At 38.2% G+C, this 27,139-nt stretch overlaps 7 protein-coding genes across 14 annotated transcripts; 4 read left to right on the plus strand and 3 right to left on the minus strand.

Moving 5' to 3' along the window:
• The first annotated feature begins 99 nt into the window (after positions 1–99).
• On the plus strand, positions 100–3,659 carry LOC111485162 (uncharacterized RING finger protein C4G3.12c-like). 4 transcript variants are annotated; one of them, XM_023131913.1, is made up of 7 exons: positions 457–547; positions 763–859; positions 1,129–2,082; positions 2,165–2,344; positions 2,949–3,085; positions 3,203–3,313; positions 3,406–3,659. In XM_023131913.1, the coding sequence occupies exons 3-7, from the start codon at positions 1,129–1,131 to the stop codon at positions 3,488–3,490; spliced, it is 1,467 nt and encodes a 488-aa protein (XP_022987681.1). In that variant the 5' UTR covers positions 457–547; positions 763–859; the 3' UTR covers positions 3,491–3,659. The 4 variants fall into 4 exon arrangements, with proteins under 4 accessions (XP_022987679.1, XP_022987678.1, XP_022987680.1 ...); XM_023131911.1 differs by lacking the exon at positions 763–859 and having other exon boundaries at positions 100–547; positions 2,171–2,344; XM_023131910.1 differs by lacking the exon at positions 763–859 and having other exon boundaries at positions 101–547.
• Positions 3,609–5,746, minus strand: LOC111485179. Its single transcript, XM_023131937.1, has 5 exons — positions 5,286–5,746; positions 4,456–5,190; positions 4,292–4,371; positions 4,144–4,215; positions 3,609–4,043 (listed from the first exon to the last, which is right to left on the minus strand). The coding sequence occupies exons 1-5, from the start codon at positions 5,607–5,609 to the stop codon at positions 3,779–3,781; spliced, it is 1,476 nt and encodes a 491-aa protein (XP_022987705.1). The 5' UTR covers positions 5,610–5,746; the 3' UTR covers positions 3,609–3,778.
• Positions 5,747–6,226: 480 nt separating this feature from the next.
• Positions 6,227–12,290, minus strand: LOC111484960 (pentatricopeptide repeat-containing protein At2g26790, mitochondrial). Of its 3 annotated transcripts, none has more exons than XM_023131632.1 (8): positions 12,064–12,290; positions 8,974–11,611; positions 8,692–8,823; positions 8,366–8,418; positions 7,344–7,456; positions 7,068–7,165; positions 6,887–6,981; positions 6,227–6,699 (listed from the first exon to the last, which is right to left on the minus strand). In XM_023131632.1, exon 2 carries the CDS (start codon positions 11,413–11,415, stop codon positions 8,998–9,000), a length of 2,418 nt encoding a protein of 805 aa, XP_022987400.1. In that variant the 5' UTR covers positions 11,416–11,611; positions 12,064–12,290; the 3' UTR covers positions 6,227–6,699; positions 6,887–6,981; positions 7,068–7,165; positions 7,344–7,456; positions 8,366–8,418; positions 8,692–8,823; positions 8,974–8,997. The 3 variants fall into 3 exon arrangements, with proteins under 3 accessions (XP_022987400.1, XP_022987398.1, XP_022987399.1); XM_023131630.1 differs by having other exon boundaries at positions 6,227–6,735; XM_023131631.1 differs by having other exon boundaries at positions 6,227–6,735; positions 7,068–7,178.
• An 872-nt stretch (positions 12,291–13,162) lies between these two features.
• LOC111485711 lies at positions 13,163–14,099 on the minus strand. Of its 2 annotated transcripts, none has more exons than XM_023132715.1 (3): positions 13,756–14,094; positions 13,567–13,673; positions 13,163–13,445 (listed from the first exon to the last, which is right to left on the minus strand). In XM_023132715.1, the coding sequence occupies exons 1-3, from the start codon at positions 13,921–13,923 to the stop codon at positions 13,379–13,381; spliced, it is 342 nt and encodes a 113-aa protein (XP_022988483.1). In that variant the 5' UTR covers positions 13,924–14,094; the 3' UTR covers positions 13,163–13,378. The 2 variants fall into 2 exon arrangements, with proteins under 2 accessions (XP_022988483.1, XP_022988484.1); XM_023132716.1 differs by having other exon boundaries at positions 13,352–13,471; positions 13,756–14,099.
• Positions 14,100–15,822: 1,723 nt separating this feature from the next.
• On the plus strand, positions 15,823–22,202 carry LOC111485047. Of its 2 annotated transcripts, XM_023131737.1 has the most exons (10): positions 15,823–16,027; positions 16,292–19,574; positions 19,695–19,852; positions 19,958–20,029; positions 20,112–20,264; positions 20,364–20,527; positions 20,630–20,777; positions 20,914–21,036; positions 21,128–21,215; positions 21,397–22,202. In XM_023131737.1, the coding sequence occupies exons 2-10, from the start codon at positions 16,316–16,318 to the stop codon at positions 21,579–21,581; spliced, it is 4,350 nt and encodes a 1,449-aa protein (XP_022987505.1). In that variant the 5' UTR covers positions 15,823–16,027; positions 16,292–16,315; the 3' UTR covers positions 21,582–22,202. The 2 variants fall into 2 exon arrangements, with proteins under 2 accessions (XP_022987505.1, XP_022987504.1); XM_023131736.1 differs by having other exon boundaries at positions 15,823–19,574.
• Positions 22,203–22,966: 764 nt separating this feature from the next.
• LOC111485032 lies at positions 22,967–23,386 on the plus strand. Its single transcript, XM_023131720.1, has one exon. The coding sequence runs from the start codon at positions 22,967–22,969 to the stop codon at positions 23,384–23,386; it is 420 nt and encodes a 139-aa protein (XP_022987488.1).
• A 362-nt stretch (positions 23,387–23,748) lies between these two features.
• On the plus strand, positions 23,749–26,431 carry LOC111485048 (transmembrane 9 superfamily member 11-like). The gene is made up of 2 exons (XM_023131738.1): positions 23,749–23,983; positions 24,156–26,431. Exon 2 carries the CDS (start codon positions 24,189–24,191, stop codon positions 26,160–26,162), a length of 1,974 nt encoding a protein of 657 aa, XP_022987506.1. The 5' UTR covers positions 23,749–23,983; positions 24,156–24,188; the 3' UTR covers positions 26,163–26,431.
• Positions 26,432–27,139: the final 708 nt, after the last annotated feature.

Below are 27,139 nucleotides of genomic sequence, written 5' to 3' on the forward strand. Positions count from 1 at the left end.
AATTTTTTTTGGTAGCTTTATTATTTTTCTCAAAACACACATTTAATTTTTATGTCGAATTTCAAATAAAAAATAAAAAAATAAAATAGTCATAATTTCTTCACGTCCACAGCCATAGCAACGAAGGTTTCCTCCAAAAGCTCGATGTCGAGAGCTATGACGACATGACACCTCTGAACTCCATTTTTAATGGGAAGAAACCTTCGAAGCCAGCCTTTTAGAAGTACAAAAAGGTATGGATAATATTATAATAAAGTTTCAAAAAATGAAAGGAATTATTGCTATACCATGAACTTCCCATTCCCCTCAATCGAATTATTGGTTTTCGATTGAATTTGGAATCAGAGAGGTCTGAATTGAATTTCGTGTTCTTCAAATTTCTGTCGTCTTCATCCATACGGATCATCGCTTCTTATCCAAATCCCTAATGGGTTCGAGTTGTAGTCGTCTGGGGTCGCGCCCTTCTCGCTCCCGAGATTACCGCACCAACCGCTCCAAATTCTGCTCTCTCTTCTGTGGTGCTTCCTCTTCTCGCGCGATTCATCAGGTTGTTTTTCTTCCTCTAATCTTATTGTTTTTATTATCATCATCGAATCTTTTGTTCTCTCTTGTTTACTCTTTCTCCCATTTCTTGCGATTCTTCGTGAACTTGAATCTATTTCGTTCTTGGAAATCTTGTTTGGATAATCTGAGATTGACTATCTTCATTTCAAAGGTTGACCTCTTGGTTGAAGTCCTGTGTCCGTTTGGTGTGCTTTTTAGTTGCTTGAAGCTCTGGTGTTGCATTTTGGGGGATTTTGGATGAGTTTTGATCTTCCAAGTGAAGAAGATCGGTGTCGGTGTATCTCTCATAAATTAGGTCCGATTCTGTAGCTTTTGTGATATGTTTGTGTCTGTTTGCTGTTTGTTTTGCTTGTGAGTGGGATGATGTTTTAGCTAGCTATGCTTATATTGTTCATCTTGGTGGCAATATCTTCGTAGAAATCTTTTGTTCTCTCAATTATTATTAGTTTCTAATCATCTAAGTTGTCTTGATCTCTCAAAATGAAGTTTGTCTTTTGCTCTAGTTTTGCAAGTTTTAACAAGTTTAGATGACGGATTAAGTCTTAAGCTGACATATTTTAATAGATGGAAGATTCTACAGCTCAATTTCTTGTCCATCCGACAGAACATCAACATTGTCATCACATCATTGATGAAGTTCAGCTCCCCACAAATGGATCTATAAGAATAGGACTTCCTAGCGCAAGCGCTTATTCCGAGGCCTCGCACGAGAACAGCATTGTAGTCAGTGAGGAGCAATGTGCTGTAAATGATTCTAATATTGATATTAATGATCATGGGAAGTGTTTGTCTCAAAACAAGGAATTAGCTCCCCTTCACCAGATTAGTGCTGATTACAGTCATGATGAATCTCGTAGACATAGAGATCGTTCTTCGGAACCAGTATCTGTAAATATTCTGGCTAACGAGGATGCAGTAAATGGTATTGATAGTTCAGTGGACAAGGGTGTATCTCCAGTCTGCACCAAGGTCATGTGTGTGGCAAGCAGCTCGACTACTCAAGAGGTTGGAGACTTGTGTTCGAACGAGCTGACAGTTTACGTTCAAGAGGATGAGGGAACAGCCAACCAGAACCCGGAGTCGGAATCTTCTCCTGATTTGGATCTTCCGTTAACTTTTCAATCCCTTGAAGATGAATCTTCACGAGAGGTACCCTCGAGTTTCGACACTTTTGTGTCTGATGATAGGGAGCCAGGAGATGTGGGTATGCCTCATGTCGATATGGTCGGTATTTCTTCCAACGTTTTATCTACAAGTAGTATTGATGCAAATTCGCTTATGATCAGAAGGAATAGCAGAAGACTGTTTTGGGATGCCTTTTCAAGACGTAGTTTTAGAAGACATAGTGAATCTCCGTTTCTTTTCCCTCCTAATAACATAAGTACAACAGGAGATCCAGACCGGTGGCTCCTCGATATAAGTGGTGATTTTATCGATGATGAAGTGCGTGGCGATTCAAGACATTTTCCCAGAAGAATTCACATCTTGAATGAACAACAAAGAGACTCAAGATCCCAGGTTACACTCTTAATGTTCTATATTTTCCTTTTAAGTAGTAATTGAACCTTGTTCTGTTTATTCATGATTGCTTCTCAAATAGGTGCAGATATGGGAAAGACTCCGTAGTAGTCTCAGCGAAAACAGTCGGCAGAATTTATCTTGCCCGTCAGGCATTCACTCTAATGGTGCTTGCTCGTGTGACTCCTTCTCAAGGATAGAACACTCGAGTACCCGTGCAAGCATATCGCGGATAATCATGCTTGCTGAAGCATTATTTGAGGTAGTTTTCCCCTGTTCAATTCTTTAAATTTTAAGATGATATTTGTGTTAAGCAAGTAAACCATACATTACTGTTTAAAGTTCACTTTAATTGGAACTCTATGTATGAGATCCCACTTTGGTTGGAGAGGGAAGCAAAACATTCCTTATAAGGGTGTGGATACCTCTCCCTAGTAGACGTGTTTTAAAACAGTGAGGCTAAGGGTGATACATAATGAGCTAAAGCGGACAATATCTGCTAGCAGTGGCCTTGGGCGGTTATAAATGGTATCAGCGCCAGACAACGGACGGTGTGCCGGCGAGGAGGCTATAGGACCCCAAGGGGGATAGATTGTGAGATCCGACATCGGTTGGAGAGGGGTACAAAGCATTCCGTATAAGGGTGTGGAAACCTCTCCCTAGTAAACACATTTTAAAACCGTCAAGCTGATGGTAATGTAACAGGCCAAAGCGGACAATATCTGCTAGTGGTGAGCTTGGATTGTTACACTATGCCACTGAATATTTCTGATAAACATTTTTGCACTTAAGCATCGCCCACTTTTCGGAGTTTTATTGCTGTATTTGAACAATGATCTCACATCTTCTTCTCGGTGTATTTGAAGGTGTTGGATGAAATTCATGGTCAGCCTGTTTCTCTTGCCCTCTCCATGGTTTCACTCCCGGCACCAGAATCAGTTGTCGACTCTTTTCCCCTGAAGAACCACGAAAAGACGACTAATGGAGGGGACGAAATTGAGCAGTAGGCTTCCTCTTTCCATTAACTAAATACATTTGCCTGGCTGGCTGAGTCCATGGTTTTACTTGCTTATTACTTGTTTAGTTTCTAATTTGGGATTGTGTTACAAAAATTGGTTAGATGCTACATTTGCCTGGCTGAATACGAAGAGGGCGATAAAATAAGAGTCCTTCCTTGCCGACACGAGTACCATATGTTGTGTGTCGATAAATGGTTGAAGGAGATTCACGGGTATGTTACACGACAATCACTGCTCTCTCTTTATTATGTCCTGCAATCGTTTTATTCACAACTCATCTCCTGATATCGCTGTGTTTTAACAGAGTATGCCCGCTTTGTAGAGGGGATGTTCGTGCAGGCTCGAATGATGAATGTTCGGTTTCAAACCCCGAAATTCCAACAATTTGATGGCATTGTATAGCAAAAACAGAACACTCATTCATTATCATGTTTTTTCCTGTTAATACTTGGGGATTAATTGGATCCCCATGTTTTGATTTTGCAAGGCATTCATATTGTATAGCAGTTTCAGAAGAATTTGAATGAATATATATATCTAGAACAAGCAGTTTGGTTTGAATGATTCAAACACTTGTACAATAGGGTGGGAATGACACCGAATGAAGGAACTGTGTCGATAACAGATAACCAAGACAGGGAGACAGCAATGTCAGCTGTCTTTGCTTAGAACAACAACTACTTGAGCATTGAAAGACCAGTGCTTGGTCTCCAAAATGGATTCTCATAGACAGGATCTGATCTCATCGAGTCGTTTATGTTGTTGAAGAGATTTGGATGGCAGTTCTCGTCATCTTCAAACGTCGTCCATCGCATCGAATTGCTGCTATTACGTCGTTTCTCGCTCGCTGCATTTCTCATATTCTCCATCTCTCCCACATGGTCCTTGAACTCTTTCTTCACCACATCAATTACTACATCCCCATAACGATCGCACCATGATCTAATGAGGAAAAAAAAAAAAAAAAACAGTTCATCAAAATACTGCCTTTGATCACACCATGATCGCACCATGAACATATGAAATGAAGGCTGGAACTTACTTTGGGAAGAAGTTCTTGAGGTCGGCTTTGTCGATCGGAAGCCTGGTGGAAATTGCCTCAATTTGATCATCCCTGAAATTTGAAACGATTTAAAAGAAGAACAAAAACAGAGGAAAGTGACAGCAAAAATGAACTTCGAAGATCTTACGAGAATTTAAGGTTTGGATTTGTGTCGTTCAGCTCTGTTTGAATTCGTGAAAGCTCTTTCTTTATGTTCTCGCTTAAGACCTTCAAATAAAATTAGAACACGATAAACAGAATCAAAAACTTGAAATTTACAGACAGACCAACGCCATTGAAGCAGTTCATTACCTTGTCGATAAAGAAATCCGATGGAGACCCATTTGAATTCAACTTCATTTTCATCATTTTAGTGTTAGGCCCCTCCCCAATTGGACTCGTTATGAGCTGAGCTGAATTTGAAGAACCCCAAAAAGCTTCACTGTCGGATCTTTCATGGAGTGGCAATGGAGCTGTCTCATCCTCTGTTTGGTCTCGTTTCCATTTCTTCAGCCCATTGAAACCCCATTGTTTTTTTCCAGATTTGTTCATCCGTTCTTCATAATCTGGACCATAATTTCCACCGCCGCCATTGCCGCCCTGAAACAGAGCTTTAAAGGGTCGTCGTTTTGCCTTTTCTTCACTCATCTCCTTGTTTGATGAACTTTCCGACATCAGAATCGAATGGGTATCACTGATATTACACAGATTTTCAGATTCAAAAATACTTTTCTCTTTTCTGTTCCTCTCTGTTTTTTGTGATGACGCGAAGCTAAAAACGGACGCAGCTCCTCTGATCTGTTTCATACCCAACATAACCTTTGATCTGTTCTTCGAATTTGAGTTCGATTTTAGTGAAGAATTTTCATCTCTCAAGTCAATAATCGACCATTCTTCTTCTAAAATCTCTTTCGAATTCTCTTTTGGGTCAGCTACAATCACATCTCTGGCCTCAATTTCAGCTCCTTGAACTGCTAATCTCTGAAGCAGAGGCCTCTTCGAAGAGTGATACTCATCTGTTGTTATGCATTTCGCATATAGAAGCTCCTGATCAAAACAAGCATACAATTTTTCTTTTTAAATGTGATTTAGTTTCTAAAACAGAGCACACACATAAAAACAGAGCATTATGAGCTACGAACCTGCAAGAACAACAGCTTATCTCTCAATATAACTTGGTGTTCTTGTTCCGGCGGTGAAGCGATCAGAGTATCGAGCAAATGGGTTCTGAAATCTGAAACTTCATTTTCAGCAAGAATACCTTCATTGTGGAGACCCATTAATTTGAGCATCTGGTGGAAGGAATCTTGCTGCCATTTGAGGTTATCAGACTGGAGCTTCGCCAGCTTCTGATCCGCCGCCGGCAAGCACCGTTTCTTGAAGCTGAAGGGAAGAATGGACTTGCAGAGAGAGGTGATTGAATCGTGAAGAGAAGAATAGTAAGTGGGTGTGTAAGAATACACCATTTTTTTTTTCTTTCTGGTCTGAAATTCTTAGAACAGTGAGGAGAAGAAGAAGATGAAGTAATCTTTGTGTTGTTGGTGGGTGTTTTTGTAAAGAGATTTTCGAGGGTCCTTGTCGAGTGTCAAATGCAGTATAGTTGTAGCTGTTTCAGGATTTTTTTGAATCGAGGGATTTGGAAACGGTCACAAGAAAGTAGCCGTTGGGACTTTGGAGGCTATAACAGTAAATTCACCCGTTTGTTTTTGGCCCATAATTGAACTTTCTTCTCCTTTTGATTCTATTTTCTTTTTTAAAAAAATAAACATATCATACCATACTATACCATACCATTTCTTCTTATATGATCGAACTCGTTCAACGAAAAATTTGACAATTTTAACCTCATAAATCGTCTTATTGACCAATCCAGCTTGGTATGATATATTCGATTAAAAAAAAGAAAGAAAGAAATTCAATTACAATTCTTTTTATTCATACGACTCCAACTAATCCATAGGCACTAATAAAATATTTAAGTTCAGAACATCTCCAAAGGCAACCTTTTAATATATATATATTATATACATCTCCAACGGGAAAGGAAATAGTGATGATCTCGAAGGAAAAGCTGAGATGACAGTGAATAAAGGAAGAAGTGGAATAAAAGAAATATGCAGCTGAATTTAGAAATCTATTTATCCCAAGTGGTCCTTTTTGCCAACAACGATGAAACACAATACAAAACATAATTGGTGTTAAGCTAAAAGCATAATACATGGATAAAGATGTCCAGAGCAATGATAGTTGTTCTTTTCGTGTAACCATGGTGCACGTTTGGCCTCTCCTTCGACGATTCGTACGAGAATCAAAATGAAAACCCGAGAACTGCACCAATATGTTACCTCTTCTGATCTGCAGCAAATATGAGCTCCATCTATGCGACATGGTCCATTAGTATCAAGTTGAAAGCCATGTGATTCATTTCAAACCAATTCGTTTTTCGAGACAGCTCATTGCACGATTCCAGAAAAGAATGGTGATAAAGATATTGAGACCAACCAAGTTGTAAGAATTCTCCAAAGGCTCATATGATGAATGCATTTCCATGTTGGGCTTGCAAGAACATGCGTGTTATATCAGCTACTTTATCTTCGAGAAGAGTTTAACCGAAGCTTAGACCATAATCAACAAGAACCCAAGAAAAGATAATTGTTCTTATGATGGGAACTAATATTACCAATCCAGCAAGATGAATCAAAACTGTATATCTAAACTACCAAGATTTAAAGAGAGTACTCACAAATTGATTGGTAGAACTCGTGATCAACCTGTTCGATGTGGTCAACTTGCCATTGAACAGACCACCGTCATGCAGTTTTCCATTGCAACGCCAGCCTACATGAAATATTATTGAATCATTTGGCAACCATCTGTCATATCAATCAATTTCAAGGAGTATTTGTGTGTGACCCTCTACGTACCCAAATGATGTCTAGGCACATTGTACCGGGTTCACTGCACACAATACCGAAATAGGAACCCCAGGTCGTCTGGCTTTTGTTGTGCACCTTGCCTCTTCCTAACATGAAGTACTAAAAAAGTTAAGAATGCTTTTATAAGCTTATAAAACAGCACAAAAGGCTTAACTAACATCAGCTGTAATAAGTAACAGATATTCTTAGACAGCCCAAATTCACTTTTCACAGTTTTCCCTTTTCCAAATGCATCTTAGACAGATGAAGTGCAGCTTGACTCACTATTTCAGCTCCTTGGTTCCTTTTTTAAGGCACCCCGGGAACAACTCAGTCATCACCTGAACTGCAGTACGCTGTATACAACAGCTTGGAAGTATTGCAGGAACGAAAATTTCCTGGAAGAAATTTTCAGATTATTATTCTGTAGCTTTTTGTTTTTCTAATATGAAACTGAATTTTCATTGAGAAAAAATAAAAGAATACAAGGCCAGCGAACATACAAATAATTACAATGGATAGTGGATAAAAGACTTCTATTTGGTGGGGGGTAAAATAACTACAAGCTTTTTTAATGGATAACACGGCTTTTCAACAACGATATCCCCACATGTTCCACATGACAAAGTAAGTCGCATCAAAATTTGGTTAACATTGATCGGAAACAAACTGGCTCAGTCTGTAATACTGCAAGAGTGATTTCCTAATAAGCAACCCACAAGCCTACAACAGAATGACACATCTTCTGAGGGGTTCCAAAAGATCTTCATCTAAAGAACTCAATTTGATTTTGGGGTCAGTAGGCAGATCAGTGGGTTTACAAGCAAAAACCTTGCATCATTCAGGAGTTTCAAAGTGATGCTTAAAGAAGACACCTGATCTCCTTGCAAACTCAAGTTCCAATCTAAGCCCTCCTATTAAAATAACCCGAAGCAAGCTTTAACCAAGCTAATGCTTGCAAACAAACAAGAGGAAATAATACTTGACATAATATTCAACACCTTAGGCGTTAAATTCAGCCTTAAGTCAACCCCCCAATGTGAAAACTTCGCAGCTTTATGATGATATTGATGATCAAAACAAGCAATATGGTAAGCCAAAAAGAGATATGAGTTGGAGTTCTGTGATAAGTTGAAAGTAGCTTTCTCAGATTCTCCATTCCCAGAACATCAAAAGTTCTGGGTATTTACAGTTGCCCTTTTTTAAAAGAAAATCTGAGGTTCAGAATCAAGACATTAGGATCGTTAGAACTATTAGGTTGTAAACATTAATGATTAATGGAAACAAAAAAAACATTTGGAACTTACAGCTCTGGATAGCATCTGTACCATATCTGCAACAGAGGAGACTGCTACAGAAACTGCAAGGCAAAGCAATAATTTCAACGTTCGAGAGATTTAACTTTTAACCGATCCTCTATTATGGTTACTGGTACCATAAATGCATAAAAAAATGGACAGAATCCCCATTACCAAGATCATTCACAAGTTCAGGACTACTTCAAATAAGTCCTTACACATAGATTACTTCAAGTAAGCTGTTGATATTGCCAAGTAATATTTGAGTTTAGGATTATAAAAAAGTAATTTGAAAGAATGAGTCATGAAGCGAAGGAAAATAACAAAGTAAAAACCTTGATATTGTAGGTTTTAATTTCTAAGCCCATCATTGCAACAACTCCAAACAATTGAATGCTTCATCTTTGGGTCAAAGTAGAGGGCTTTCATATAGCTCAAGTAGATTTCAGTTATAGAGAATCCAGGGCCTGCAAAGTATAAGAACTTGTATAACTCGAAAGGAGGAGAGGAGATAAAGAAGGAAGCAAGCCAATGAAAATAAAATAAAGTGAACAGCATTATGTACAAGGATGAAGCATTGTACTTCATTGGAAAAGGTCGAGACTAATGTTACTCACTGTTATTCAGTGAAGTGTTTGTGTTCATAGTCGCATTTTCTTGGTTTTTGGAGTATTGTGATGCAACAGAGTTGAAAACTGTTCACTGGGGAGAATTCCTTTCGACAGCATATCAGACATTAGAGTTACGGCCTTCTCTGTATCTCCACTTCTGCAACAGCCGGACAGTAGGGCAGTATAAGTCACTGTATCAGGCTCAATTCCTTGATCGACCATTTCCTCAAAGAGGACAACAGCATCACTAAGGTTGTTCATTTTACAATACCCATCAATCAGTACAGTGTAGCAGATAATGTCTGGAGTAATCTTCATGTCTTTCATTTCATCAAAAATTGTGGAAGCTAAAGCTATTTCTTGCTTTTCTCCCCTTAAATGTACTGAGGAGCAAAGCTCTTGTAGTCGGGTTTTAAATAGACCATCTAGCAGAACTGTATAGATAACAATATCAGGTTTCCTCCCTCGATTCTTCATATCACAAAGAAGCTCATAAGCTTCTCTCAAGAAATTAATCTTGCAATAACCATTTATCATCATTGTGTAAGTGATGAGATCAGGAGTTAACCCAGCACAGACTAAACAATCAAATAAACTTTGAGCCCTCTTCATATTTCCCACCCGACAGAGGGAAGATATGACATTATTGTACACAATTTTATTAGCCTTGACATCCATAATTGGAAGTTTTTTTATCACCTTAATAGCTCTATCGCTAGAATCTTCCATGCAAAGGCTACTAACTAACCTAGAGAGAGTACTTTTTTTAATAGAAACTCCCTTCTTGGACAAATTAACAAAAAGATCATATGCATCATTTGTATGGTTGGCTGCACAGTACCCATTAATCATGGCAGAATAGTTCTCTACCGTCTTTACTTCTAAACTATTGAAAAATTCTGTCGCTTCTTTCACTTTGCCTCCTACGCATAAATTTTCAATTACCAGGTCGAGTATCTTAGGGTCTTCTCTCAAACCATGTTCCTCCATGTAGTCTAGAAGTCCTTGCACCTTGGATACAAGACCATTTCTAGACAATCCAGCAGCAAGCACATTATAAGTGATGGTGTCAGGCTCAATACCATTTTTCTTCAAATTTTCAAACATTACCATTGCTTCATGAATTTTTCCTTGGACAAAAAAGCCTTTAATCATTGTTGTATAATGCACGACATCCATCTGGATCTGTCTACTTGTCATATCTTCTAACAACTCCATAGCTTCTTCCAGTTTTCCTTGTTCACATAAGGCATGAACAACAATATTGTATGCAACCTTGTCGAAAAACACCCCTTTACCCTGAAATACTTTAAATTGGTTCACTACTTCTGAACACATTTGCATCCTAAGCAAGCATTGTAGGATAGAGCTGACGATCACACAATTTGTTTTTATACCTTTTGACAACATGAGACTGTGAAGAGACAAGGCTTTTTGCAACTTCAACTTCTTGCAATAACCATTGATTAACACACCATAAGTTTGTGCATCTGGAACTACTCCATATTGTTCCATTTCAAGAAAGACATTTTCTGCCTCGTCTATTTTCATCTCTTCACAAAATCCACGAATTACTACAAAGTAAGCATACACGTCTATTGGGGCTTGTGCTTCTCTCCATGCTTGTAGCAACTGATACGCCGAAGCTGAACAATGGTGGGTACACAACCCTTCAATATATGCAGTATAAGCAAAGGCACTTGCAACCACCCCAGCTTCACTCATCTCCTCAAAAATATATATAGCTTCTTCCATGTTACCCATTTTACAAAGTGCTTTTATTACGATAGCATAAGTATAATCATTAGGATGGAAACCAAACCTCTTCAACTGCTTGTACACAACTAGAGCCATATTCATTTTCCCATGCTCGGTAAGACGGTTCAAGAGAAAATTACAAGTAAAAATATGTGGAACAAATCCCTTCCGTTCTGACCGGAAAAGTAAATCCACAGCACTATCAAACAAGCTAACACTGACATAAGCCTTGATTAAGGCATCATATGCTCGAGTGAATGAGCCACCCACCGCATACCCTTGATTAAGGGATTCAAGCAAATCTAAGACATCAAATTCCATTTTCTTGGACTCAATGAGATTTAAGAACAGAGATTCAAGCTTTCTCTCCAAACCCCAAGAGCACAATATCCTAATAAGAGCTGCATAAGTAGAGATGTTATGTTGAAAGCCCCGTTCCTCCAATTCGCGGAAAAAGGAAAAGGCAATCTTGGGCTCCCTTCGTAGACTTCCTAGTATTTGGACCACCTTTGACGGGTTAAATTGAACAGGCAAAGTTGTGTGGAAGAAGGTGGTGCTTTGTTCATCATCACTGTGTGAAAAGGAACATGGGTTTAGTTGAGCAATTGCAGTTGAGGCGAATTTGACTAGTTTGAGCTTTAATCTACTGAGCTTGATGGGATTATTCACAGCGAGCAACAAACAATTCATGGAAGTGAATCGTTATTGGCTTTCTGTGGTCTAGAGAGGAGAAAACGAAATCCTAATGCGGAGTAATGCAAAGGCTTCAACCAATTGGACAATCTACAAAACGTTGCAGATATATTTCCTTCTCTCCACTGCTTTTAGCCACTACACAGTCTATAGCCGGTTAAGTAGACGCCGCAGATGTCTTACCAAAAGTTCCCTGAAACATTAATAAACGCAATCTCAATTAACAGTTTACCTTTACCGAAAAGAGTAATATATAATTAAGAACATGACAATACCCCAGAACAGAAAATGGTGGCAGAAGGGATGCATTCCCCCAAAAGATTCAGCAGCAATAACCAAACGCACTCAATTAAAACCAGAAAACTACAGTGTATGATATATTCATAGCATATCAATCATAAGAAACTCATTCCCCAAGAGAATTAAACACTAATAGCCAAAACCACTTCAAAGATTAGGCGCTAAAGTCAGAACAAAAATTATCCCGAACTGCCATTGGGTGTTCCACAGGACGGCGGTGGTGTGAGAAAGAAAATAGGTTTAAGAGAACAAATGAAACGGAAGCTCAGTTGATCAAATTAAGTACGATGATGATTAAAGAAGCGAGTCAAGAAGTTGATGAGATTTATAATCAATCAGCTTTACCAGGTTTCGGTGAAAGTGCACAAGATAACCTCTCGCAGCTCCGATTAGCATACAAAATCACCAAGGTGGAGATGAAGATTGTTGCATCTTCGCTGGAACTAAGTTACAAAAACCTATGAGACAGTTGAAATGAAGAAAACGAAAGCGGTTGAGTACATTCGCAGGACTGGGCTGAGAGACGGTGGACGACGGTAGAAAATGAACCTCGGCGGCGGCGGTTCTGGAAAATTTGTGAATGGTTTGAGGGAGCAATTTGAAAATTATGTTAAAAGGGAGGTTTTTGTTTGCAAGGGTTTAAATCTTACATTTTTTCCCAATAATAAAATTAAATAAAGATTTTCCACCTCAAATCATCTCAATAATAAAGATTTAAATTTTACATTTATTCAATTTTCATTTATGAATTAGTAATTTTGTTCGAAATTAATTTTCCCAATTCTAAATTTTTACTATATTAGTCGAGTTATACTAATAAGTTAATTAATTTAAATAATATCTTTTATATATATATATATATATATATAATTTAGTTAAAGTAGCTTTTGTGATCCTACGACAAAATCTGACGCATTTTCTAATTAATTATTATTATTATGTTTCATTTTATTAAGTTCTAAACATTTTAAATCATCAGCTAATTTATAAAATGAATATATAATAAAAATTATATGTTTATTCATTGTCTAGGAAGCTATTTTATGTTCATTCTTGTGAAAATTAGACATTAGGACTCTTTTTTTTCCTTTTAATTTCTCAACTATTTTGATTAATAATTATCGTTTGGAGTGGCCATATTGATCTTCGATCTTCGATGTTTATAGGAATGAAGAACGGTGTGAAAGACAAATATATAGGTATACATTACGGTATGATTCCTTGTGGTTTGTTAATACTTATGGTAGAACCTCTCTTAATTTTTTGGTAGTAAGTGTTCAACCTTACGTAGTCATTTTTTTCGGCAAAAATGTTGAAAGAGAATTACAAATATGGTATAGTTATAAGATATCTGTAGGGCTTAGTATTCTTGTCTTTGAATCTGGTAAAAACTAGCACAAATTTCAATTTGTAATATAGCTAATTGATCGAAAGCGATTATTGATGTTAGAAATAGATAATTAATAGATTCATAAATAATTAATGAATCCAAACATGAACAGTTTGAGTTTTTATGAATTTTAAGCGGTGTTTATGAGATGTAATTTGAAATATACATAATCCGAACCGGCATCGGGGTAGAAAAAACAAAGCACCATGGAAGAAGAAGAAGAAGAAGAAGAAGAAGAAGAACAGATCCACTGAAATGAAGTCGTCTTCTTCACCAGCACTGGCCACACTTGTCTTGCTCCACGCCCGTCCAATTGAACTTTGTCCAATTGAACTTTCTGCATCAGATCATGAATATTTCATTCTTTCGAACCATGGAAAAACCAGTAATCGATCTTTATGATTGAGATTAAATCAAACGAAATGGTAAACGATCTATGTTGCTATCGTTTTCAGTACCTGGATTTCATCTGCGTTCTCAATCGCTCGTCCAATCTCCTCTTCGCCTCTCTCGCACTTCCAACCAGTTTATCGTCTTCATCCGCCTCGATTAACAGGCTTCTTTCCTGCAAAATTATCAGTTAAGATCGAATCAATTGAATCAATACACTATGATTTCATCGACAGAACGAGATGCGATTTACGAACCAGAGATGGATTTGAAGCGAGGAGCGTTTCGTGGTTGCTGGTGTACAAGCAGAGAACAGATCTCCTGGTTAAGGCTTGAGCGGCGATGTGCGGTGAATCTGACCATACTTTGTTTTGATGACATCGTCTTCTTCGAGCACACTCTACACCAGGAAGCATTCCGGCCATTGGAGGAACTTTGGAAACCTTGAAAGTTGAAATTTCTGCACGGATCTAGGGCTTTTCTGGCTGAGAAGGCGGAGAGAGAAGTGATTAAGTACAGTTTGATTGCATTGACTCCATCGGCACTGGAAGGAGGAGGAAAGTGCGCGGAAGGAGGCGCGAAGGTGCCGTGAAATACCAGGGTCGGGTTAGTTAGGCCCACCGGAAAGAAACCCATCCATTCGAAACTACCAAATTATGAGTAATCTAATCATTTACTTTTTGGATCAGTTTTAAAAATTATTTTTTTTCCTCTCAAAATTATTATTATTATTTAAAAAAATTTGCTAATTTTTTTAAAAATTAAAATTTATTTAAAGTATAAGGACTAATATATAGATTAAATTGTATTTTAATTTTTTATATTTTAACCTATTATTTATTGTAGACATAATAATCCATTGACGTGTAAATTTTAATGGACGTTATGAGTTTTATTTAAAAAAAATATTAATTGCAAACTAATTAAATAGTATAATTTCTATACCTAATGAAAAATTACAACTTTTTAAATAGTCGATTCGAGGTGACTTTCTTGACTATTAGACTATGATATTTGTATCTACCGTCTCGATCACAACTATGTGAAACACAGACATGTCACTTTTTTCAATGTACATCTTGACCTAAATGATATCAAATGCACGATCGGGAAAGATGATCGATCTTATAAACAATATTTAGAAAAAAATAATTAAATGTTGAAATTCTATGAATACTTTTCAGATGCACGATCATGAAAAATGATCGTTTGATCGATCTTGTGTGAAATGATGTTGTCCTTAAAATGCATCAACTATTAAATTGGGATATTTCATATTCTTCGCCTTAATTACACTTATATGCAAATAAATGTGTCACTTTATCATTAGAATAGTCACATCTCACATTAATTAATTCAGGCGTATAAAATAAGAATTAGAAAAATAATGCATTTTCTCTAAAATATATCCATAAAATTTCAATAATGACAATTAAGTTTTAAAAAATATATAAAAATTACTTTTAAATAGTTAGTTTTAGACGAAAATTGTTAATATTTATTTTTTTAAATTTTCGTCAATATCCTAAAAAAACATTTTATCATTAATAAAACGTTTAAAAAAATACCCATAAACTTTCTAAAATAATATTACAATATTTGCAGATAATTTACTTCTTATCTATATATTAAAATTTCTTAATGCTACCTTTAAAAATTTATGGGTATTTTTAAAACAGAGTATTCCTTTTTGTGAAAATATTTTTGAATGGTTTAAAAAAAGTTGAAGGGTCCCACAATAATAATTTTGTTTTGTTTGTTTTTGCTGTATCACCGTATTATATATGAGGTATCGATAGATGGTTTTTGTCTACATATTAACAATAAAAATATTACATTTAAAATTTACATTTAAAATTTACATTTAAAATTTTATAAGTATTTTTAAAATATAATACTACCGGTGAAAATATGTTTGACTTGTTAAAAAAAAAACATATGTGTTATTCATGACTCTACTTTGATTTGATCAGGTGTTGATCGATCATTTTAAAATCAACGACGGACATTTTTATTGTAATATAAAAATTTAATAAAATATTAAAATAAAAGTAATATTATTATTAGTGAGTGTTTTTTTAAACTCATTTAAAAAAGTATAAAATACTTATTATTTTTTAAAAATAACGAGATATGGACAATTGACATTTTAAACCTCTTTTGACGAGGAGGTGTGGTTGAGCTTAAATTGCATGTGATGTCCACGTGCCAGTTCCCCATGATCCGTTGCTTACGTGGCAAAAAAGGAGGGTAATTAATTTGCCAAATTTGGCACATATATAAACAGCGCACCCAACCCTGGAAGCACATAAGATTGCCTCTCGTCTCTTTCACTCAACTGTATTTCCCGAGAAAATAGAATCCAGCCAGCGGATTTTGGACTCTGCTACTGCATTTTGCGACCATTCATGGAATCAGTCGAATAGAAATCTCTGCGAGCATTAGGGAGAGAGAGAACTGGAATACTCGGAGCTCAACGGAGACACTTCGGAAGCCCTCAACTGCGGCTCAATCGAGATCCTTCTCACCGTAATTTCTTTCTGAAGTGTTTTTATTTGCAGCACTGACTGACTGGATTGTTCCATTCTGATTTTCTGTCTTTTATCTCTCTCTATCTCGGCGTGTGAGTTGTTTGTTAGTGTAATTTCCTCTTGGCCCGAGGAAACAGAGCCGTTTTTGTCTTTCTTACTAGGGTTTATCTGAGTTTTTAAGGTGTTTTGAGGATTTAGTATGGGAGACGAACGATATTTGGAACCCTAGTTTTCGACAGGCTATTGAAATTTACATTTTAGGCGGCTTAGTAATTGGTCTAAACTCATGGCATTTGATCAGAACGCGATTCCCACTGGCTTGCGGCCTTTAAATGTAGCTAGAACTTTAGTTGAAGATCCCCATTTAACGCCGGTCGCTACTTCTGGGCGTAATCCCCATTGGGTTGCCCCCAAGCTTCCCTGCGACATTGCTAACACAGACTCTGTACCCGTTCCTTGCAAGGGAAATGTCTCCGATATGGGATTTATCGAGGGAGGATATGGAAATGTGGTTACTGGTGTTACGGCTTGGTGCCCTCGAATGCCTCCTCCTCTCACGCACACTGCAATGGTTCCTGCCGCAGGGTTTGGTTACAGCTCGAACCTGAATGCCTGGGGCAATCGTGGTGGTGCCAATGCTATTGAGTTTGCTAGCAGTTGCATGACAGTTGGGATTAATCATAGTACAAATTTGAGTCATCGAGATGGGGGAGGTGGCATGGAATTTTCGAGCAATAATATCGTAATGGGGTCTGGGGATAGTACCAATTTATGCAATAAGGTTGCTGCCAACGGTGATCATATCGGTAGTGATAGCACCTCTGGATTTATCTCCCCCTTAGGGAATTCAGCTGGTGGGAATGCGGTTGATCAAGTGAGAGAGGAGGGGGGAAACAGTTCCGTTTCGAAAAAGAAAGTTAAGTTTATGTGCAGTTTCGGTGGTAAGATTTTTCCAAGACCGAGTGATGGTATGTTGAGATATATTGGAGGTCAAACAAGGATTATAAGTGTTAGAAGAGATGTGACTTTCAATGAGTTTGTGCAAAAGATGGTTGATACCTGTGGGCAGGCTGTGGTTATAAAGTATCAGCTCCCCGATGAGGATCTTGACGCTTTAGTATCTGTTTCATGCCCTGATGATCTTGATAATATGATGGACGAGTATGAGAAGCTGGTTGAGAGGTCTTCAGATGGATCTGCTAAATTGAGGATGTTTTTGTTCTCTGCTTCAGAACTTGACTCTGCAGGTATGGTGCAATTTGGCGATGTACACGATAGTGGGCAGAGATATGTTGAAACAGTGAATACGATATTTGATGGCGTTGGTGGCCGTATTACAAGGAGAGAGAGCTTTACAAGTGCTACCTCAACTCAGAATTCTGACTTAAGTGCGACCGAGGCAATGGATATCTCATATAACGATCTAGGGGTTGTGGGTGAGCCTCCATCCACAACATTGTCCGTACCTGAAGGAAATTTAGGTACTTCAGGTGCTATTGGCCCTAGATTAGTGAATGTGGATACTGTCTCTGCAGTTTTTGTTGATGCCTCGGCTGTTCCATCAAGTATTCCTGTGATTAACTCTGTTCCTCCTGAAAGTTCTTCCCAGCCAGAGGCGGAGTTAGGAAGGTCAGTGCCTGCTACTCTGATGCAACAGCAACCAGATATTGGCTTTCCTCCACCTGTGCCTCAATTGCAGCCTACTGTTGATCCTCGCCAAGCAGCATGTGTGGACTTTATACAATTTTGTCCACAACTAGGCTTTTCAAATTCTCATCATCTAGGGACATCTGGGTCTATGTTTATGCAACCGCCAAATACTCTTGGAATAGCCCCTCATCAGTTTGTCCCTGCAGTTCACATGAGGATGACTCCCTCTTCTAACCTCAGTATTATGCCTAATACCTATCAATCGTTGGTGCAATATCCACAATCCCAACCGGAATATTTTTCCAATGCAAGCACATCCGGTCCAAGGTTTGTCCAGCTATCTGCAGAACATGGCTACAGCTCACGCCAGATTCCAGCTCCTCCAGTATCAGTGGAGGTTGGATTTGGTTTACATCAGGTACCGTGGTCTGATCAGACAGTTATATCTGATGAATTGGTATCCCAACATCAGGTAACTTTTGCTGAGAAAATCAAGAGGTTGGATGACTGTTACCTCTGCCAGAAAGCAGTGCCACATGCTCATTCCAATTCAACGTTGCAGGATAAAAGAGAAAATTTGACAAACCCTGTATCTGATTCAAAATTTTCGTATTACAGTCATCACCCTGAAGATCATTTAGCAGTCCATCCAATGAAAAATATTGCAGAAACTGGAGCTTTGGGGCAACAAACTATTGAACATGGTGTTGGAATGCAAACCAGGATATTTAATCCCATGGATCCAGAAGTTGAAAAATCTTCAGTGGAGGCTATTGGCTTCCCACATCATATTGGAGGTCAACATGAGAACGACAACACACTAAAAGATCGACCTAATATTGATCATACTAAGACCTCAGCTCTACAGGGTGCTCTTGGGACGCAAGGGGATTTTCCGTCACCCCATGTTGCTGTTGTAGAACAGATTCCTCAGTCCGGCGAAGTTGATACTCTCCAGCACCAGTATACAGCTGTAGAGAATCAGTTCCATCCAAATTTAGTCGTGGATAAGCACAATATTTGCTTTGGAGGTGCTCCTATCCATGCTTCAGAGTACAGCAGTCATGAAAATCTGAAAGTGTATTCTAATAGTCCTCATGGCATTATTCCAAATCAAAATGCTACCCACACTGGAATTTGGTACGACCATCTCAGACCAATTGTTGGAAATTTGGAAAGTTTAAGTATATGCCCAACTGATATTTGTCCTAATCTGGATCACTGCAAATCACCCACTGAAAGAACTAGGAAGGAGGACAATTTTGGTAGCTGTTCACAACCAGTCTCTGAGATAGAAGTTCTACTTGATAACAACTCTGTAAAGCCAATAGTGGTTCTCGACACAAATCATGTGAAACCAACTACTTTTGCTTGCTCTTCATCAGAGGTTCCCTATTTGATGAGTGAACGACCTATTGAGTCCAGTGAAGTGGCACAACCTCCTGTTGGGGGCTATCCCGGAACATTAACACAGTCAGAAAATGGGATACAACAGTTAGAATCCAATAAAGTATGTCTTAGCAGAAATCCCCAGTTATTTGACACGAAGACTGAACATACGAATAATCAAGTCCCAGTTTCTGCTGATTGGAAGGAGGACACTTATCTATTTGAATCTAGGATGGTATCTGGTGATGTTGAATCTGAATCTTTGCCTACCAGGACTGGAAATGTGCAGGACACTGCAAATTCACTCTTCAGCAATCAGGATCCTTGGAACTTACAGCACGATGATCATCTTTTGCCTCCTAGACCAAATAAAATTCAACCAAGGAATGAGGCTGTTACCACCAGGGAACCCTTGACAGAGAGTCCTTTCAGGAATATTGGTGAACTAAAAATGGAAGCATTTCTGGATGATGGAGTCTGTCACCCATTGGTTAAGTCAAACAAGGGTACCAATTTCTCGACTGTCCAGTCTGACAAAAGTCTTTGTAGTTTTTAGTGCATTTATATCGATTATCTTCTTATTTTCATATCTGTGGGTGTGATTACTTTCATATAATTTCAAGTAGGCTCTTCAGAGGAACAAATTAAGAAAGATCTTCAAGCTGTTGCTGAGGGTGTAGCTGCTTCTGTTCTTCAGTCAGCTCAATCCTCCAACTCCGACTTGCATGAAAAAAGTGATTCAGTTTGTGAGATTAGCACAGAAGGAGATGTTCAAAAAAATGATGTGGGCTCGCAGACTAAATCTAATATTGAGTTTAGCTATTCTAGTGGCACAAACTTGATATGTCATATCTTCTGTCATAGTGATTCTTTTTCCCTGTTTGCCCAGGATGTCAGGACAAGACATTCAGAAAAATCAAATCTCGGTTTTCCAATGTCAGAAGGCTTTGGCCACTTGCAGGTAATACATGGTTTCCATTTTCAACCTTAAGGATGTTCCTTACGTGTTAAACTTTCCTGTAATCTTGGCATTTTTTTTTCAGGTAATAAAGAATAGTGACCTTGAAGAACTAAGAGAATTGGGGTCTGGCACCTTTGGCACTGTTTATCATGGAAAATGGAGAGGGACTGATGTTGCTATCAAACGAATCAATGATAGGTGTTTTGCTGGGAAGCCTTCTGAACAAGATCGCATGGTTGTTTTTTAAGTAATTGGCTTTTCTTTTCTTTTGTTACTCATGTTGGTTTTTGGTTTCTTTAATCAAGTCCCGTATAATTTTTTTGTTTTGTACCAGAGGGAAGATTTTTGGAATGAAGCAAATAAGCTTGCTGATTTGCACCACCCAAATGTGGTTGCTTTTTATGGTATTGTGCTTGATGGTCCTGGCGGCTCTGTGGCAACAGTAACAGAATATATGGTTAATGGCTCGCTCAGAAATGCTTTGTTGAAGAATGAAAAGTAACAATTGTTTTCACCTTTCATATATTTAATTTGTTTGAAATTAGTTGTAGTACAACGTATCTGCACCTCAGATTAAGTCGTAAAATACCATTGATGCAGGAGTCTTGACAAGCGTAAGCGCCTCTTGATTGCTATGGATGTGGCTTTTGGTATGGAATACCTGCACAGAAAGAATATAGTGCACTTTGATTTAAAAAGTGATAATCTGCTCGTTAACCTTCGAGATCCTCATCGCCCAATATGCAAGGTTTGTTGTTTTGCGGATAATAGCAGATTCTCATTGCCCAAAATGTTTTGTTTCTCCTTCCAAGAAAAGTACCAGTTTGAATTTTAAATATAAAATGTTTGAAGAGCTGGGCTTATGCTGCTATTTGTGCCTCAAGGTTGGTGACTTGGGCCTATCCAAGGTGAAACGTCAGACATTGATATCAGGTGGTGTGCGGGGAACACTTCCGTGGATGGCACCCGAGCTTTTGAATGGGAGCAGCAATATGGTGTCAGAGAAGGTATGCTAATACATTCATGTCACTCCTTGCAGTAGTTTTCCCTTGTATTACGTGTGAAATTAGATAGATGATTCGATACTTGTCTTCATAGGTTGACGTGTTTTCCTTTGGTATCGTCTTGTGGGAGCTTCTCACTGGAGAAGAACCTTATGCAAATTTGCATTATGGGGTTATCATAGGTAAATCCTTGATATCTGCCTCTCATGTCATCTCATATCATATAATTCTGTTAGCCTTTTATTTTATTATAGTAAAAAATTTACCAACCTAAGCATTGAGTTAAGATAAATACATTCGATCATGTTGAACAAAAAAAAAAAAAAAAAAAATCATTGAAATTTTTCTGAATCGAAAATTCAGGTGGCATAGTAAGCAACACATTGCGCCCGGAAGTACCAGAGTCTTGTGATCCAGAATGGAGGTCACTGATGGAGAGATGCTGGTCATCAGAACCATCAGAGAGGCCAAGCTTCACTGAAATTGCACATGAATTGCGCTCCATGGCTGCAAAGGTTCCCCCGAAAGTACCCAATCAGCAGCAGTAGCTCTCTTCACCCAACTTCATCTCCATGTTCTGGTGTGACACTTTGCTTCTCTCGTGGCCCCTTCCTCTTTGCCTATGTTTCAGAATCGCGAAATAGAAGTACGTTTCTCTAGTTTTGGGATTGGGTAGAAACTGGATGGTTTTTTTTTTTTTTTTACTACTAACAAAGAGAGAGAGATAGGTCATAGTAGTTAAGCGATGGATGCATATCCCCCTTTCAGTTAGCAGCTGCTTAGATTATGCCTAATTTGTTAGCATTTTTCGTCTCCCAAATTTGTTTGACATTGTTTTTCTCTCCTTTGATGAGTGGGAAGCAAAGGTAATCCGACCATAGGCGTTACTAAACCTGGCAGCTGATAGGATCCAAATTTGGTGGAGGTAGCAGACCATGGTAGTAGTGTATTTTTTTCTTTTTTGTTTTGTTTCTGTTTTTCTTCATAAAATCATTGCTCTCTCCTCTAAACAACCCACTTCTTTCTGCTCAGCCTTGTTCTTTTCCTAACCCTGAACCAAAGAACTATAAGAAACAGTCAGTCGGGATCTTAAAGATATGTTTGTACTTGTTCCAAACATGTTGATATGTGTGTGGCACTTGGCAGTGATATGGTTGACAGAATTGCTCTGAAATTGGCTCTCCCTTTTGGCAGTTCATCCAGTTGACGCTTGGACAACAAATTGTTGCCGGCCTTTTCTCTTTTGAAATGATAGATTATGAATATGAAAATGAGAATAGGTAGGGACATGATGTGTCCCACGCCATGTTTTTTCTTTCTTCTATAATCTAGAATAGCAAGGACATATTTATTAAATTTTATTATTTATCTTCTATTATTAGGTTGGGTTGTTGTGTCCGAGTCCAGTGGGTTTTGGGTACTATGGATTCTTTGACTCCCAATCAGGTTGCCTTCCTAGGTCTCGCCGGTAGGGCGGCGGCGTGTTGTGCCCTTTAAGATAGCTTCTTTGTTGACAAGTTTTTGATTCATAGTGTTTACAACCACACCAAGGTAGTGCCCTGTCCGTTTGAAACAGTTGCTTAAAGTGCTTTTGAAACAGTTGATTCAAATCTTTATATTTTTGTATTAGAAATTAATTAAATGCATCGACATTAGATAAGGGAGAGGACGGTCTTATCTATGAAAATATGTTTTTTTTTTTAATATTTTATTTGGAGGGAAATTACAAAACTTGGGAAATGGGGTTTTGGCAAACTTTCCGTCGACGTCATATAAACCCAGCTTTAGACGCATTCAATGGCAAACACAGAGGAGAATCAAAATGGAACGAAGGACCCATTGTCCTTCAATGGCTTCCTCAAACCCCATATCCGAACAGAGCTCTCCATCCCCACAATCCCACTTTACTTAGAACCTCTGCCCTCTCTCTTCCATGGCGACCCATCCAACCAGACCACGGGAACAGGATGACCGTCAGGACATTGACGAGGCCATTCCCTCAAATGGGTGTGGCGGCTGTTTTCGGCTATTCGGGTTCAGGTTCGGGTTCAATCGGAACGGTAATTACGAAGGTAGAAGTCTTCTGCAGCAGCAACGGGGTGGGATGGTGAGGAAATGGAAGAAGCTGAAGGAGGTTTCAGAAATGGTGGGTGGACCCAGATGGAAGAACTTCATCAGAAAAATGGGTGGCTTTCTTAAGAGGAAAAAACAGAGGAAAAACAGGTTTCAGTATGACCCTGAAAGCTATGCTCTCAATTTCAACCACGGTTTCGATGGGGAAGACGACGATCATCATCCGCCAATTGCCTTTTCTACAAGGTTTTCTGTTCCTTTAGCTTCAAGTAATTGTTGATGGAAATATACCTAGAAACGGGGTAGAAATGGGAATCCTCCCCGTTTCTAAAATATCAGATGATGTAAGTGTATATATATATATAGTAACAAATTCAACCAATTTGAACATAATTCAACTGTTAATTATAATGCCAAAAATTACTTTGGTTAAGTTAAAGAAGATAAAGCAGAGTGATTTCATATTTTCGTTCACATCTAAATCACTCGGGTTTATCAATTAATTTAAATAAAACGTAATTAAATTCGTCTTCATTAATATAAAAATTATTTAAATGATTCACACATAATTATATTTATTTAATTTATTGAAAGTAACATGAAGGATGAAAAGTGAATATTACTAATGAGCTACAAGTAGGGGTTTTGGAATTTGGAGGGGACATAATGGTCATTTGGAGAGATTGGCCACGACTTCTAGACTTCGCCCTCACCAGTCACCGTTGCATAAACACGCCGGGAAAGATCCAAATCCTTCTCGCATTGCAATACTGAATTGTCAACTATTTCTCGATTTGAGAACTCGTGGTATAGGCAGCTACAGCCGCGAATTTCCTTCCTACGCCGGAGATCGTCCTTCCAGTTTTCTATGTCTCAGGTCAGTGAAGTTCGTTATTTCGTTCGTTCCTGGATTTTCATCTCTTATTCTCTTATTTCATGTTGGAAATTATATGTTACGTGAATTTCCTTGTTTGGTTTTCGGTGAAATTAAGAGTTGGCATAATTTATTTTACTGTTCTTTTATCTACTTTTTGATGTGATTCTTCTAGATCTGACTCTAATCGAGCTCGTACTCTTCAACAATGGAGTTTTGGGGTGGATTTAGGGTCTGGGTTTTAACCGTGTGCTTGATTTTTCAATCTGGATATGGGTTTTATCTTCCGGGGAGTTACCCTCTCAAACATGTTGTGGGCGATGAATTGTCGGTGAAGGTTAATTCCATAACCTCGATCGATACTGAAATGCCATTTAGCTATTATAGTTTGCCTTTTTGCAAACCTCAAGGGGGCGTTAAGGATAGTGCTGAAAATCTTGGTGAGGTTCTTATGGGGGATCGGATTGAGAATTCGCCGTATCTGTTTAAGATGTATAAGAATCAGACAGATGTGTTCTTGTGCCAGACAGATCCATTGACTGATGATCAGTTTAAGATCTTAAAGGAGAGGATTGATGAGATGTATCAGGTGAACTTGATCCTGGACAATTTACCGGCAATCCGGTATACCAAGAAAGAAGGATATCCATTGCGTTGGACAGGATACCCTGTAGGAATCAATCTCAAGGGCTCCTATTATGTCTTTAACCATTTGAAATTTAAGGTTCTTGTTCACAAATACGAGGAGACGAACGTTGCGAGCATAATGGGAACTGGTGATGCTGCAGGTGTGATCCCAACAGTCAGTAAACAGGAACTAGATGTTCCAGGATATATGGTTGTTGGATTTGAGGTTGTACCCTGCAGCCCTTTGCACAATGTGGACTTAGTTAAGAACTTAAAGATGTATGAAAAGTATCCAAATCCTGTTCCATGTGACCCTGCTAGTGTATCAATGCAAATTAAGAAAGGCCAATCTATAGTGTTTACGTATGAGGTTACGTTTGAAGAGAGTGACATCAAGTGGCCATCTCGATGGGATGCGTATTTGAAGATGGAGGGTTCAAAAGTTCATTGGTTTTCAATCTTGAACTCTTTAATGGTGATAACGTTTCTCGCTGGTATTGTTCTTGTAATTTTCTTGAGGACTGTTAGACGAGATCTTACACGTTATGAGGAGCTTGACAAGGAGGCTCAAGCGCAGATGAACGAAGAGTTATCTGGTTGGAAGCTTGTTGTGGGGGATGTTTTCCGTGCTCCAGCCAATCCTGCACTTTTGTGTATAATGGTTGGTGATGGGGTTCAGCTTCTAGGAATGGGAATTGTGACCATATTGTTTGCTGCTCTTGGGTTCATGTCCCCAGCATCCCGTGGAACGCTTATTACAGGTATGCTATTTTTCTATATGATTCTCGGTGTTGCAGCAGGTTATGTCGCTGTACGTCTTTGGAGAACTATCTGTTGTGGTGACCACAGAGGATGGGTTTCAGTCTCATGGAAGGCTGCTTGTTTCTTCCCAGGCATTGCCTTTCTAATTCTTACCATTCTGAATTTTCTATTATGGGGTAGTCAAAGCACTGGAGCGATTCCATTTTCGCTCTTCGTTATCCTACTTTTGCTGTGGTTCTGTATATCAGTCCCTCTTACTCTTGTTGGTGGGTATTTTGGTGCCAAGGCACCTCACATTGAGTATCCTGTTAGAACCAACCAAATCCCACGGGAAATTCCTCCCCAGAAATACCCATCATGGCTTTTAGTCCTAGGCGCTGGCACACTTCCTTTCGGCACCTTGTTCATCGAACTCTTCTTTATCATGTCTAGCCTCTGGATGGGTCGTGTCTATTACGTTTTCGGGTTTCTCTTCATAGTGCTTGTGCTTCTTGTTGTCGTTTGTGCTGAGGTATCTCTGGTTCTAACCTATATGCATCTATGCGTTGAAGACTGGAAATGGTGGTGGAAGTCTTTCTTTGCTTCTGGTTCAGTTGCCTTATACATCTTCTTGTACTCGATTAACTATCTCATCTTCGATCTCAAGAGCTTGAGTGGACCCGTCTCAGCCACTCTCTACCTTGGTTATTCACTCTTCATGGTTCTTGCAATCATGTTCACAACTGGAACGGTTGGATTCCTCTCGTCGTTCTGGTTCGTGCATTACTTGTTCTCTTCTGTGAAGCTGGACTGAGTAATCCCCTCATGCCCAAGATCCAGAAACCATTAAGAAGTGCAGCAGTGTTCGAGGAGCAAAGACTGTAAGTTCTTGGCAGATGTTCTATCTTGTATTAGTCTTGTTTTTTTCATTCAAATCCAGCATGGATATCTAGATAATCTAGCAACAGTACTTGGTCAAAAGTTTTGCTTCCTCTTATTTCATGAACCTGAGTTTATTTACAGCTTTTGTTTTAGAAAAAGACCAAAATTAGTTCATTATTGGTGGATGTTGAAGAACCTTTTTGTGAGAGTGAGATCCCAATCAGTTGGAGAGAACGAAACATTCTTGATAAGGGTACAGAAACTTCTTCTCCCTAACCGACGCATTTTTTTAAAATTTTTGAGGAGAAGCAAGAAAAGTCAAAGATGACAATACCTACTAGCGGTGAACTTGGACCGTTATAATTTTAGTCGAAAAGAATCCATCGCTTTTGAGGTGCGTGTGATTACGTATCAACCAACGAAGAAGGTCCCATTTGAAAAATATCATTCATCAATAATCACAACTTTTTATTCTTTTTTTTTTTATCTTTTGCTTTTGGTAAAAGTTTTTTCCTTTATTGAATGATGTGATATTTTTTAATGAAATTCAAAATAAGCATTTTTGTTATTATTTCTTTTTAAAAAGAAAAACAATTACCACAAAATGTGGAATCAAATCTTTTACAAATTTTAATCACTCAAAATTTTAACCTAAATAAATTTCTCTAAGTTCTCTAATTTCCTCTATACTTTGGGCAAATCTTATTTTAAAAAAAGCGCTTCTTATTAGTTCAATGAAAAATCAACATCGATTTTACCTGTTTGTAATAAATTATGTCTATCCTTCTTTTTCATGCATATTTCATCTTTATGACAATAATTTATCGGTGGAGTAAATAAATTATATTAGATATTTTAAACAAATTAATTAATAAATAATATGTTTATAAAATAGAGCTTATTTTAAAC

Source organism: Cucurbita maxima, unplaced genomic scaffold (assembly GCF_002738345.1).
Source record: "Cucurbita maxima cultivar Rimu unplaced genomic scaffold, Cmax_1.0 Cma_Scf00010, whole genome shotgun sequence".
NCBI lineage: Eukaryota > Viridiplantae > Streptophyta > Magnoliopsida > Cucurbitales > Cucurbitaceae > Cucurbita > Cucurbita maxima.